General features: G+C 41.2%; 1 protein-coding gene across 2 annotated transcripts in view; it reads right to left on the reverse strand.

Moving 5' to 3' along the window:
• The window catches only part of Dpysl3 (dihydropyrimidinase like 3), a 107,351-nt gene that overhangs the window by 22,051 nt on the left and 71,265 nt on the right, over nucleotides 1-14,035 (reverse strand). For both annotated transcript variants that reach the window (XM_015485834.2, XM_015485842.2), the window contains exons 2-5: nucleotides 9,834-9,922; nucleotides 5,787-5,971; nucleotides 3,403-3,567; nucleotides 810-871 (exon numbers count right to left, since the gene is read on the reverse strand). In XM_015485834.2, coding sequence (XP_015341320.1) covers nucleotides 810-871; nucleotides 3,403-3,567; nucleotides 5,787-5,971; nucleotides 9,834-9,922 — 501 coding nt within the window. The remainder of the gene's footprint in view (nucleotides 1-809; nucleotides 872-3,402; nucleotides 3,568-5,786; nucleotides 5,972-9,833; nucleotides 9,923-14,035) is intronic.

The following is a 14,035-nucleotide window of genomic DNA, read 5'->3' on the forward strand; positions in this document are numbered from 1 at the left end:
TAAAATAAATGGAATAAACCAGAAGATATCAGGAACTAGGAAAACAGACTAAAATATGCATGAGCAAAGAGGAGTGTAGTCCAAAGAAACTCTCTCGGAGGTCCTATCTAAATGCAGAAGCTGTCCTGACTCCTGGAGAGGCAGGATAAACATGTGACAAAGTGCTGCTGGCCCCTCTCCTCTACCTCTGACACACATTTTTAATGGAATCACTTCCTACTGAGCTGAGACACAGCTTTAGAATCTTTCTCAACAAGGGCTCCAGAAAGGCATTAACAACCCTGCCACAGCTAACACAAAACATGAAACCCTTATCTCTGAACGACTCAAGACAGACCTACCTTCACCCTTTAACCAGGAGGCATGGGAACTAATTTCTTACATTTTCTGTGATACTGGAGATTGGTCTAACACCAACACATGACATGACTTTCTAGGGACAGAGTCAGAGGCAAGCTGGTACAATTAGTCCAAATGGCAGGAGGCCCTCCCGATCTTGTTGGCAAAGAGCCCCGCACTTCCAATGAGATTATAAGGGATCATGCTATAGATGGAGATTTAGGCACGCCCTTCCTCTTTGCCTTCAAGAAAGCTGCTCCTAGTGGAAATCTAGCTCTCTGTCTTGCCATAGGCACCCTGCCCATTACCTTATTTTTAATGCAGCATGGACTGCAAGGACTTCAAGAAGCATGCTCGCCCAGCAGTCTCCCACAGTGACCACAGTGACTCATGTCAGAAGGGCCAAGGTCAACAGCAACACTATGAAATTTGTCAAAATACCCCAAACCACATAGCGAATGTGTTGTTACCTCTGTGTTGGACACTTGATATAAATCCTTATAGGCCATGTAAACCATGAAGGAGTTAACCCCTGCAAGACAGGGACGGGAGAAAAAACAGGAGACATTATCACAACCACCCTTCATCTTTACTCCCACTCTGTCACCCATGGGACCCAAGCACATTACTCAGGTGCTTGTTCAATATAAAGCCGATACTTGGAATCCTCCAAGAACGTTCTATTATACCCGCCCCTTTCCTATAAAAATCAGTAGTTCCTAAATGATGTCAAAGCAGAATGGTCTCTTCTTCTGCCCTACTTTTCACCTTCCACCTCCAGCACAGCAGCCCAGGAGGCCAATAAACTTAGACATTGCCCCCAAGCAGCAGACACCATGGAGAATCAGTCTAGCACAGTAGCTGTGGTCACTCACTGGGGTGAGTGGATCCACCACATATTTCAGTGAATTGAGAGTACTTAACTCCCTGGGCCTTGATTTCCTCATCCATAAAATGGAAAAATAACAATATCCTACTTCATAAGGTGGCTGTGCACATTGACATGTGTTGTTACCTCTGTGTTGGACACTTGATACAAAACAGTGGTTGACAATGGTTGATAACACAATGAAGGAGAGTTCTGAGCATCCATTTTGACAGAATGCTGGTCTCCACGATGGGTCTCCTGGGATATGTTTATCTCACTATTAATGAATGCTTTCTCCACCACCATGCCTGTGCAGGGTGTGGTGTCCAAGAGGAGAACTAAGGAAACAAAATTAAACTCTTTAAAACCTGCTTCTAAGATGCCAGCAGACATAGGAATCTTTTCTGGTTAACGAATTTGTACTTCTGATTATATCTATAGATACTGTTTTCTGTAAAAAACAAAAACAGAAAAACTACTTTTGCTTTCCATTCTCTACAGTTTGTTTAAAGAGCAAAGTTCAAATTCAAATCTGGATATGTCAACCTAATAATACTCCTCATGATTTTGTAACAAAAAGATATTTGCCCTACATGCAGTTTTAAGAATTGTTCTTCAGCCAAGTATGGCACACACCTGTAATCCCAGCGGCTCAGGAGGCTGAGGCAGGAGGACTGCAAGTTCAAAGTCAGCCTCAGCAATTTAGCTAGGCCCTAAGCAACTTTACAAGACCTTGTCTCAAAATGAAAAACAAAAATGGCCTGGGAATGTGGCTGAGTGGTTAAGCACTGCTGGGTTTAATCTCTGGTATCAGAGGGAAAGAGAGAGGGAGAGAGAGATCAATCCCAAATTTGGGAACTAGAAGAGCTAATAGAGGCAGAAAGCAAGTTTTTAATACCTAAGTCATATGAGTTATAAGGAAAGAGCTATTTAATTTTCACCCAAAATAAATAGGTGGGACTTGGGAATAGGGGATCATTTTGAGGAAAGGAAGACAATTTTGGTCTTTAACCATTAAGGCCATCTCAGCCCACAGTGTTCCAGGCCAAAAATGGATTATAATTTGAGAACATCCCTACCCAGAGTGGTTCAACTCAGGGCAGTTTTCCCCAACACTACTCTTCCCGAAAGCCTCTATGTCACCCATGCAGTGACCCGACCCTATGTGGTTGTTAAAACCACTCAACTTTCTACCCCTGTTGAGATACCCTGAGTAAAAGAAGATACAGAGAGAAGGGAGGGAGCTAATGTCACTTTCTGTGTCCCCAAGGGTTGGGTAGGGCTTGGGGGAAAGGAGATGGATAGAAAGAACAGCTCATCTTTTGAGAGTTCATCATTTCCCCTCAACCCGGGCACACACTCTTTGCTGAGCTCCTAGCATTGTCTAGACAACTAATATGATAACCATGCTTGCATCTTGAGGCATGTGTTCTGTTGCTCTGCTTGGGATGGCTTCCTTTTGCATTGGATGCTCAGCAGAGGCACCTGAACTTCCCTAAATCCTTTGGGCTGCTTCACAGTGCTGAGCACATGGTACCTAGGTGTGCATGTGTCGGGTATGTGGGTACATGTGTTGAAGAGCTAAAGACCAAATCATAGAAAGAAGTAGAGAACAGAAGACTCTAATAAGATAATGGGACCTAAATCATGTCCTCATTGACAGAACACACACATACACACATACACAATTTTCATATCCTATGTTCCTAGCCCATGTACCAGCATATCTTTGCTCCTTTCCTTAGGATGCTATTGTTATCTAATAATAATGGTTTATGACTCTGGAGTCAAAATAATAGAGGCTAAAAAAATTCCTAATTTCATATTTGCTAACCATGTGACCTTCTGTAGGGTAAGTGAAACTCTCCTTAGATTTTTCCTTGGAAAAAAAATGAGTAACACTGCCCAGAAGGGAACAGCATTGACTTTGGATAGATCTACTGCTTACTAACTCTGTGATCTTAGGCACTTGATCTGACCCTGAGCGTCTCCATCTGCAAAGCAGGAGTAATGATCTCCAGCTCATGAGGATCCTGTGGGAAGTAAGATTGAGTAACAAAGTAGAACTCCTACATCCAGTACTTATGTGTAATGTTCAAGACTCCAAGCAAGAAGTGACTCAATTGGGTGGACAATGTGGGATGGAGAGGCAGGAGAAGCCAAGGGAAGAGGGAGGAGGGCACGCTGGGGCTGACCTTTGTCCTTGATGAGGTTCTGCACTTCCTGCTTGACGCTGTCATTCCAGTGGGTGATGTCCACATGCAGGGCATAGTCACAGCAGCTCTTCCCATCAGCCCACTCACGCCATTTCTCATAGGCCTCCGTCAGGCCAGACTCAGGCTCCGGCACCACGTGGTCAACTGGACAATAGAGACCCAGATGGTGACTTAGACAGGGGTCCGCTCCCCCTACCAGGCCTGTGCCTGCTTGCTTAACTAAAGTTAGAAAGTGTTCCCTGGTAGCTCCACAATGCTGAAGCGTTAAATGTCTCTTAGTTATGGGATTTGGGACAAATTACTAGTTTCTCTAAATCTCTGTTTTCTCTCCTCGAAACAAGTGACAAGGTGGACAACAGGATGTAATGGCATCTTCCATCTCAGTTTGTTATATCACTAAATGGTAAAAGTCATGTAAAGTGCTTTACTCGATGCTGGGCACGTGGTAAGTGCTCAGTAAATGTTAGCCAGCAATGAATGCCCACTAGGTGCTGTTATTACAGGGCCGAGTCACTGTTGATAAAATTGGGCTCTCTTCCCAGGGTGGGAGGAAGCACTTTAAAGCTACACCAGGTACAAGAAATCAAGGTGCTTCTGTTTACTTATGCAAAAAGGGCGGCATCAGGTAAGTGAAACTGAGGCCCAAAGATCTCATTTACATGTGAATTTTCTGGTAAGAATCCAGTTTCTTTGTGGTCCAAAACTACTCTTTCCCCTGCAACAATTAATAATTTTTAAAAAATCACCACATCTACAATTGGTGGGGATAATGTAAAAGTTCCTCTCTCATATTCCCCCCTCCCCTGGGCAGCTGAGGTAACGTGTGAATTGGTACAACTCTCCTGAGAACAATTTTGAAATATATATAAAAAATATGGACATTTTTCATACCTTAATTCAATAATTATTCCCATGCTTAAGAGTTATTCCTATGGAAATAAGTGTGGCTTATTTATTATTATGTATGCAAAATTTCAGTTTCAAGGATTGTGCTAATATATTTATATAAGTGAAAAACCTGAAAATAATTCAAGCCTTTAATAATAGGGAAGTTTGTTTAAATACATAAATCAATGGTTAGGCATCCGTTTTTAAATATTGTGGTAGGGAAAAAAAATAAAGAGTGGAAAGATATTCAGGATATATAATTTAGTGAAAATGTCAGGCTAAAATACAGTACAAATATGATGATTATTGTTGTTAAATGGGGAAAATGTGTGTAGACAGCCAACTCTAACAGTGATGTGGGATCATAAGGTTTCTTATTTATTTATCTATTTATTTTGCATATTTAGGGTTTCTAAGTTACCTGTGAGGGACACAAAAGCTTTCTGTGGCTCCTGCTCTGCTTTACCCTTGTCACCAGATCTTGGTTTCACCCTTTCCTAACACAAAAGTTCAAGCAGGATGTGCATCTCAGGCTGGCTGAGCAGGTCCCACTGTGCGCCCACATGGCAGAAAGCCAAGCCAAGATCACTCACTTTCTCTGCCTTGTGTCAAAGGCAGCCTGAGTGCACTTATCGGAAAGCAAATGCATGCAGCGACATTGCTAATGTCTGGAGCAACACCAGGGCTTTCATGGGCAGCAACAGCCAAGAAGTCAGCTGCTTTCCCCTGGGACTGGAGAAATGCTTTCATCTCCCTGGATTGCACCTTTTATGGCCTTGATGCAGTTTTCCTGGGCTTCCACACCCAACTAGCTAAAGCTGAACCCTGCCAAAAGAGGTGCATGAGCAGTGGGTGATTCTAGGGCTCAGGCTGTTCCCTACACAGGGTTGGATGTATATGATGTTAAAATAAACAGTGCTCTGGTTGACCAAGTTTGGAGCCAGTGCCGGAATAGGGCCCAATTCATTGAGATTGCTTCAGGACAGGAAGGACTGCCCTGGAATGCTATGGGTTCGGTAATCCAATGGCATGCAACTCCCTAGGCTTCTTTGGAATTACAAGTTACCAGAAACAAAACAAAACAAAACAAAACCAAAAAAACAAAACACAAGGAAAACCACTCTCACAGCTTTGCCTCATCTTAAAGATACAAATTGGTCCGAAAACAGCACAGATGAAATAGCACTAAATCCACTGAAGCCCACTATTTCCCCAAGAACTGCAAGTCTGAACTATCATTCTCTCTGTGAATTATCATTCTCTTAGCTGCATTTATGATCATGAGCTTCATGACTGTCCTCTACACAGCTACACGGAGCTGCCAATTTCCTTCGACCAACCTGCTTTTCTCAGGTCCAAAAAGGTAAAACGTCTTGAAAGAAGCATACCAGATATCATCAGGGAGCACTTTGGTTGGTACAGTTGTAAAGCACACACCTTGGGGCATCAGGAGTGTGCAAAATCTGAAGACTTACTGATCATGGTGGTGCCGCCTGCTAAGGCAGCCTTTGTCCCTTGGAAGAAGTCATCCACAGTGGTCATTCCCTTGTACGGCATCTGGAAGTGAGTGTGGACGTCGATGCCTCCAGGGATCACCATCTTCCCATTGGCTTCGATGGTCTTCACTCCTCCAGGGACAATCAGATTGTCTCCAATTTGCCTGGTGAGACAGTGAAACAACCAGCAATTTAAAAGACCAGACAAACATAGCATTTTAAACATTGTAATATATTTGTTGAAGTAGTCTTTGCAAATGACTCACAAGTCTAGCAATCTTTAAACAATGATAGCTATATATACAGAAAACATGTGTTTTTATTGACATGAAATGATCTGTTATGGGACTATGTGTCCTGGTTTTGGACCATAACCGCAGTGGTTTGACGGTGTCTAGAATATAGTGTGTGTAATGAACATTTTTGAAAAAATAAACATGTTCCTTTTGTTCTTCATTTAAGGGTGAAGAATAATTTTGGAAAGGCTAGAAGAAGTGTAAACTACTAGATTGTTATGAGAGACAGAAGAAGACAATGAATCATTTCAAGGACAGGTGTGGGAACTTTGTTACATTCTAAGCAGGTCATCTGTGCTCCTAATAAAAGGACTCTGCCTGGGTCATTTCCCACCTCTGTCCTCACTGCCAATCCAGATCTTTCCCTGGTGATTCACCAACCACAGCCGGTAGTAGATTTGTAGGGGATAAAGTAAAAAATTTGGATGCCTCTAGCACCAGCTGCTGTTGTGTGGTTAGCATCTCTGTAGAAGCTTCAAGCCAAGGTTGGTGATTATGACAACCTCCCCAAGACACAGCTTGGTCTGGGGAGCTTCAGAGCAATGGGGACTCAGGTGTGGAGTAAGCCGACCAGCATCTCAAAGGCACACCTCACCAGGAAAGTGACAATAGCAACTGCTCCCTGCACATTGTTCCTTATAGACTACCCAAGGTTTGCTTGTTTTTATGTGATTTCATACCCTGGATTTAGACAGCAGGTCAAAACTGTCCAGGTAAAACCCAGATGCATAGCCTCGACATCATCACTGGACATCTCCTACCTTGGATATATAAGTACCCCACTACTGGTGGCTTGAGTACTTTTCCTTTCTGTACACAGGCAGCTAGAAAGACTCTCTCCTGGGGCAGTAAGAAGACCAACACTGGCCTGCCAGACTTTCGAGTTCTGCATCTAAAGTACTTCTGACATCTCTAAGAGTTCAACTTTACCACATCACCACGGGTCATTCCAGAGCCGCCACAATTCAAAACACACTGTGGAAAAAATGCAGACTCTGATCCTAACTCTACTCTAGACCAGATACTGGCTAGTTCTGTTCCCATTTTTCTTCCTCATCAGTTTTCCTCTGGGAGAAACTGAGAATCAAGGGGATAAAGAATTGTTTGGCCTGTGTGTGTATGTGTGTGTGTGTGTGTGTGTGTGCACGCACACGTTTGTGTTTTCACCGTTTTGACATTCAGCATTACACCAAGTCTGAAACAGGAATGCCTTCTCCTTTTTTCTCCACCATCCTGATCAATGTCACATAATTCTTGGAAGTTTCAGCATCCATCTCCTCCTCTTCAAGTTTCTATTGACAGCCAGTCTGTAATGAAGAGTGTGACTATGCTCTGGATGGAGGCTACCTGGTTTCCCATTTGCGGCTTACTCACCAGCAGTGTGACCATGGGCAACTTAGCCTCACCATGCCTCAATTATTTCATCTGTATAATGTAATGTGTCCTCTATAGAATTATGTACATTAAATGTTAGTTTCCGCTGAGCCTATACAAGACTAAAGGCATATTACAGTTCAATAATCACCAGCTGTTATAACTAACAAATGTCCAGCCCCCTCCCTCCTCTGAATTTCATCTATTTTTCTAATTTAATGCTTGATAGTATTAAATTAGTAAAATAAAATAATACCTCATGGTGTTAGGTTCTCTGTATATAAATTATATATATATCAGTTTCCCTAAAAGACTATAAGTTCCCTGGGGAAGAAAGCATGATGACTAGTGCCTTAGACAGCTGCCTTGCTCATAGTAAGTATTCCATAAATATTCAGACAGGCAAACAATTTTGCAACAATTAAAGAGATTATTTCTGTCCTTATATTGGTGAGCTAGAAGGTTGTGAGAGATATACAAACTTTCAGGATTGGATAAAGATCACGTTCACCCAACCTTCTCTCTCTCACAGAACAAACAACTGATGGTCAATTCCTTCTGTAATATCCTCAACATGTGGCTTTGCAGTCTTTCTAATAAACATGGAAAAAAAGATTCATCCTATGTATTCAGTTCTGCTTGTGGATGCCTGAAATAACATGTGAAGATCTTAGGTTCAACTGCAAAAAAAGCTGTGTGGTCAATTAGTGATGACTGTCATGAGTGCTGAAATGAGGAGGAGGCATTAGGTACTAAATTTTTTTCCATCTGTGAAAGTCTCTAAGTGAGGGAGTGCATACCTCCAACAATATAATTTTTTAGTCATAGAAAAATATGTACTCAATTTTGGTTTATATTTTCAAGAAATTGTTGCATTACACTGTGGTTTGCCTATTATTTCCACTTCTCTTCTAACATAGAAGAGTAAAAATGTGAATTTGCAAGGAAACTATGAATGAATATTTTTGTATTTGTTCATCCATTCATTCATTCACCCAGCCATTCAATGTATTTCACAGATGTGCTGACCTTTTGCAACTTATTTACTTTCTGTGTGTCTCTTTCTCCTTACCTAAGAAAGAGGGTAACAATAGTACTTATTCCACAGTGCTGCTGGCAGACTGAATGAGATAGCATGGAAAACATCTAACACAGTGTTTGGCACATAGTGCACACTCTGTAAAAGGTAACTCTAACCAAATCTGTAATGTGCTAAAGCACTAGACTAAGAGTCAAGGGTACAGAGATGAGCAAGATATGGTCCTTGCTCTAAGGGGACCTATGACAGAATTGCTATGATTGATAAAAGCACAGAATGTTTTGAGAACACAGAAAGGGAAGCTTAGGCTTCCTTCCCTCAGCTTAGGCTTCCTTCCCTTAGCTTAGGCTTGGGATTTGATAAGAACATGTGCCTCCCTACAGAAAACTATATCTGAGCTAACTTTTCAAAGATAAATAAGAGGTCTCGTATAATCACAATCTTAAACTAACCAATGCAGTTTAGTAATATAAAAATAAAACTGAATGAGATCACAGGTAGCTAAGAAGATGGATTGGATACTCCAGTTTTATACAATGTCTTATCAGTGTGATTGGTGTAACTTGTGGTACATGATTAAAGACCTAAAAAACAAGACTGCAAAAATCAAATCCTTCTTTGAGGTTCATAAATAAGGAACTTATGCATAAAAATTAACTGGTATGCACTTATAGGCACCGAAGAGCCAACTATTTTTAAAGAAATTATACCTCTCTGATGAATCTATTTGGAAATCATGCCTGAAATCCATGTTCAATCTGTGCCCTGACATTCTAAGCCCTACCCCTTTGTCAAACTTCAACTTAAATACACTTTCTAGCACTGGGAGGCCAGTGCTGGGGAGTGATACTAGCCAAATTATATTCTTACATTGAATACATACATGAATATGTAATATCAAATCCTACCATTATGTTCAACTATAACGCACCAATAAAAATCTGGAGAAAATAAATAAATACACTATCCCCCAAACCTTACCTATAAATGGATATCTTTCTGTGTACTTCTCTTATCCTGATTTCAACTTCTTTGATACCTTTTACTCAAGGCCAAGGGATTTTTATGGTGCTTTTTAAAGACTTTATTTTTCTTAGATTTAAAGCAATAGTGATGCCTTCAGAAACTGTGAGCAATACACACACACCACTTTCCCATGACCCATAGAGTGCCGATCAATACAGCTTGTACAAAGCAGTCTTGAGAAATATCCTGCTGACCAAACTTAGATTTTTCACTTCATTAATGCAATACAGACTTCTTTCTAGGCCTCCATGAAGACAGTAAGTTTAAAAAGAAAAAGTTCTATATACATACTTTATCAAGCCATCCTCCATGTAAATGTCAGCATAGAAGGACTGATCATCATTGACAATTCGGCCTCCCTTGATAAGGAGACGGTCACTCTAGAAAAGAAAGAAACCATGAGTTATTGTCATAGTTAGTTCTTCAGAGGAAAGTGGTCTGCCAAGTTTTCCCCCATTTGTTGTTCTGGAAATCTGGCAGGAATGTTTTTAATAAAGACATCTCATGTGCCCAAGACACTCAGCGTCTGAGCTGGGTGTATTTGTAGGGGATTCACACTTTTTTGTTTGTACCCAATTGAAATTATTATGGAGTTTTACGTCCTGCTTCTGCAATCTATCATGGCCACAGGCTTCTAAAAGTATTTATAATGACACAAGGACACATTCAGCTCATATTATATTTAAAATTCAGGATACTCATATATGTATATACACAAACACACAAGTTGTGATATATAAGGAAATCACTAAATAGAAACAGACAGAATATCTATATTGTTTAACTCAGGGTGAAGAAATCATGCAGGATTCATATTTATTTCATCATACTCAGTATTGCTCACAATTTCTGAAGGCATCCTTATTGCTTTAAACCTAAGAAAAATAAAAAATTTTTACTTAGATGAAATTTGGATAAGTGATCCAAATGGAAACAATGAAAATATATTCCAAGGTTATTAACAAAAAATATGTTTTCTCTATATAGGTCAGGAGGCGGGTAAATTAGTGTCAACCCTAGGGATCATATATTTCATTAAACACATGAAGTTTAGACTGAAGCAGGAGCTTGTGACTGAACAGATGCAACTTTGTTGGTTAATGGGGAAGAAAAGTATTCCCAGGAGTCTGGCTGGTGGAACTATGGTGTGAATAAAGAATGGCTGGCTGATTTTGTGAAGAATTCAACTTAGAGACTTCAACTCTGTCCACCTGTCCATCCATCCATCCATCCACCCATCTATCCATTTGTCTATCATCCATCCACTGATACAGCAAACAATTATTGAATATTTATCATGAAACTTGTGGGGAGGGAACAGTTGTGAATAAGGCACGCATGTCACTGCTTTATGGAACATAAAGGGAAAGTCTAACAATAAAGAAGAAGAGAAAATTCAAAACAATGTAAAAGTGCATATTAAGTGTCAAGAATATAGGGGAAGGGGGCTTATTTAAACAAAGATGTAAAAAAAGTCTTTCCAGGTTTGAGCAATTTTGACAGGGTGAGGATGTAGAACTTCTGCCAGCAGAAGGAACAGCATGTGCAGAAGGTCTGAAGTAGGAATAAAGCTTGTTTCTTTGAAAATCTGAAAAAAAGATCAAGTGGCCAGAGCTTAGGTTCAAGGACAGTAGCCTGAGATGAGGCTGAGAGGTGGGAAAGCTGTTCATGTTGGCATTGGTAAGAGTTTGGGTTTGAATGAAAACACACTGAGACACATGGAAGGACAATGATTGGAGGAGTGAAGAATGCCTATGTAGAAAAAGGAATCTGGCTGCAAAGCTCGGGGCAAATGTCCTCCATGGCTCTTTGACTCTGGGGGTGAAGGGTGGCAGGTCAAGGGGTCAAGGTCAGGAAGACCTCATATTCAGAACTATCCAACATCACCATTCCCATGATGCTCATTCCCTGGTCCCTATTTGATAAGATAGCTTCCAAAGAGTTTATGGAAGAAGCCCCACAGATGGGTGACTTGTGGCTTCAAAATACAAACATGTTAACAGGGCCAGAAATTGAGACATAGAAGTAGGGCCCCATGTGGGATATAGAAAATTACCACTTAGCTTCTGTTCCCAAGGTGTTGCAAGAGAATAAGAAATTTCATCATGCCATATTGTCAGGAGAGAGGACTTTAAAAAGATACAGATCAAGGTAGTATTTATGAAAAAAAAAAAAAAGAACCTTAAACATGGGGCAGGGAAGCTGTGGTGATGAGGTCCAAAAGGTACTCCCACCATACATGATGCAAAAGCCCCTCTTGATCCAGTCTCTGCCAACATGTCCACCCTTATAGCATGTACTGCCTCAAACTCTGTGCAGTGATGAAACCATGAATCAGGTAGTTCTTGTCACCTATCAGGCTTCCCGGCCACCAAAGCTTTGCAAAAATGTTCTCTCTGCTTTCTTATATGTTCACCTGACACATTTTCCTTTGCCAAGCCTCCAGCCAAGGGGTTTCTCCACCCCACCCCCAAATGCATTACCTAACTTGTCAGCAAATTTCACCTGCTCCCACTGCAATTAAGTTTGATCAATTAAGAAGTCCTGAAATAGCTGATTTATGTTGTTTATTATCCTCTCACAAGTCCAAAGACTCCTTTAGTGTCTTGATCTGTTTGCCTTGGTTCCTAAAACTCATCTTAGAAAGCTGTCATGTATCAAAGAAATGGTAAAGGGTGGGACATAGGGGGCTGTATTATATCAGCATAAAATAAAGGCAACTGAGTCAAAAAAACACATGAAGTGGCTATGAATTTTTACCTTTGAGGGAAAAAAAATGATAGGATGGTGCAAGCTACTGTTTGAACAGTACTGCAAGGCTGTATGAGACAGCCTAGGTCTGTACTTCCAAACTCATGTACACATTAGAAAAATACCTCTTCCCAGTCCCTGCTCAGGTACCACATCTGTATTTCATAAGCTCCCAGGAGGCTCTTCTGCAGCCATGAGCCAGCCTTGCACTGAGTCACAGTCCAACACAGTCCCCCACATAGTTCTGTGTGTCTGTGAAGGCAGCAGAATCTCCAGTAGACGCTTCATAATGTAATACCTTGATAACCATAAGAGTTCCCTCTCAGGATTCAATGCTTTTCTAATGTTCTTTATCTTTCCAGCAAAGAGCTGAACTAAACTGGGTTTTGGAAAGGGGCCAATCTGAGAACAGTTATGAAACATGACCAGGCCGAGGACTAGGGTTTCAGCCCGAACCACTAATGTGATCATCACTTCCTTCAAAAAGCATCAAATGTCAATAAAGGGGAGGGACTCCTCTCAGGCCCCGTGGAGCCCTTAGGAGTAGAAGGAGCTGAGCCAAGTGGAATTAACACCATGGAGCTAGTGTCATTGGAAACCCTTCAAATGAGTATTAAATAAACTCTTTCTGGCTCAATGATCAAAGATGAATGATAGATCTGGTGTAGGTCTCAGAGAGGGGAGTGAAAAGACTCCTGCTGCATGGGTTATGGGTATTATTATTATTAGTCTTTATTTTTAAGAGCAGGATATATCAAAACCGGAACTCATAGATCTCTAAAAATGCTTCTTTGGGGGTCTTTAGCTTGCTTTCCATTCTTTCCCCACTAAAAATGCACTTGATGATTCTGACCTCTTTCCATGCATGGTGTATCTACTATTAAGGGCAGCCCAGAACACAGAGTCACAGAGGCTGAAAAGGCACTGAGGAATTTGGGGGTTAGGTGTGACATAACTACTGACCATACCAGGCCACATAAAACCAAATGTCATGGGACACAGAAATACTTGTCTATAAACTCAAGGACCAGCCTCATAGATTAACATTCTGAGGTCAAAAGCTGAAAAGTTGAGCACTCAACATCTCTGATTACATGTCATCGTCAGTGATGAGCATCGCTTTTGGGGGCTCTTTGTTTTCTGTTTCTGGCAGCTAAGGCTTCTAAGCACCCACATTCTAGTTGGAGCTCAGCAGTCTTTCTCATGTAATGATATACATAAGGAATGGTGACATTTCTAGGGCATGCTGGGGTGATCTGGAGGGTCTCTGCACCCAAAATGAAACTATTCAGAGCCTCGTGTAACCAGCTGGGGACTCTGCTTGGGCCCTGTACATGCACCAAGGGCCAGTACTTCACCCTTCTGAAGCCCAGGAGGGTATCAGGCCACCAATTGGCAAGCTGTAGTCCAGCTATGTTCTCCCCACTACTGGGAAAATTAGACCACTCGACTAGGCATGGGATCTTAAGTTCAGGATAAACATCTCAGAGCTTCAGGTTTTGTCTTTAGATCAGAGTGATGATAATACTTATCTCACCTCCCAGAGTCACTGCCAGGAATGAGGGTGAGGGTATTGAGGGGGGAGGAATGCAATACCTAGTCCAGAATAGTATACCTAATAAATATAAGTTATACGTTTTCCATTAGTATTATTTAGAGTATGTTAAATTGTTTTTAAAGCCTTAAGAAGTATACTGGAGAAAATTATTGCTCCCATTATCCAAATAGGGATACATACACAG

Source organism: Marmota marmota, unplaced genomic scaffold, assembly GCF_001458135.2.
Source record: "Marmota marmota marmota unplaced genomic scaffold, marMar, whole genome shotgun sequence".
Taxonomy (NCBI): domain Eukaryota; kingdom Metazoa; phylum Chordata; class Mammalia; order Rodentia; family Sciuridae; genus Marmota; species Marmota marmota.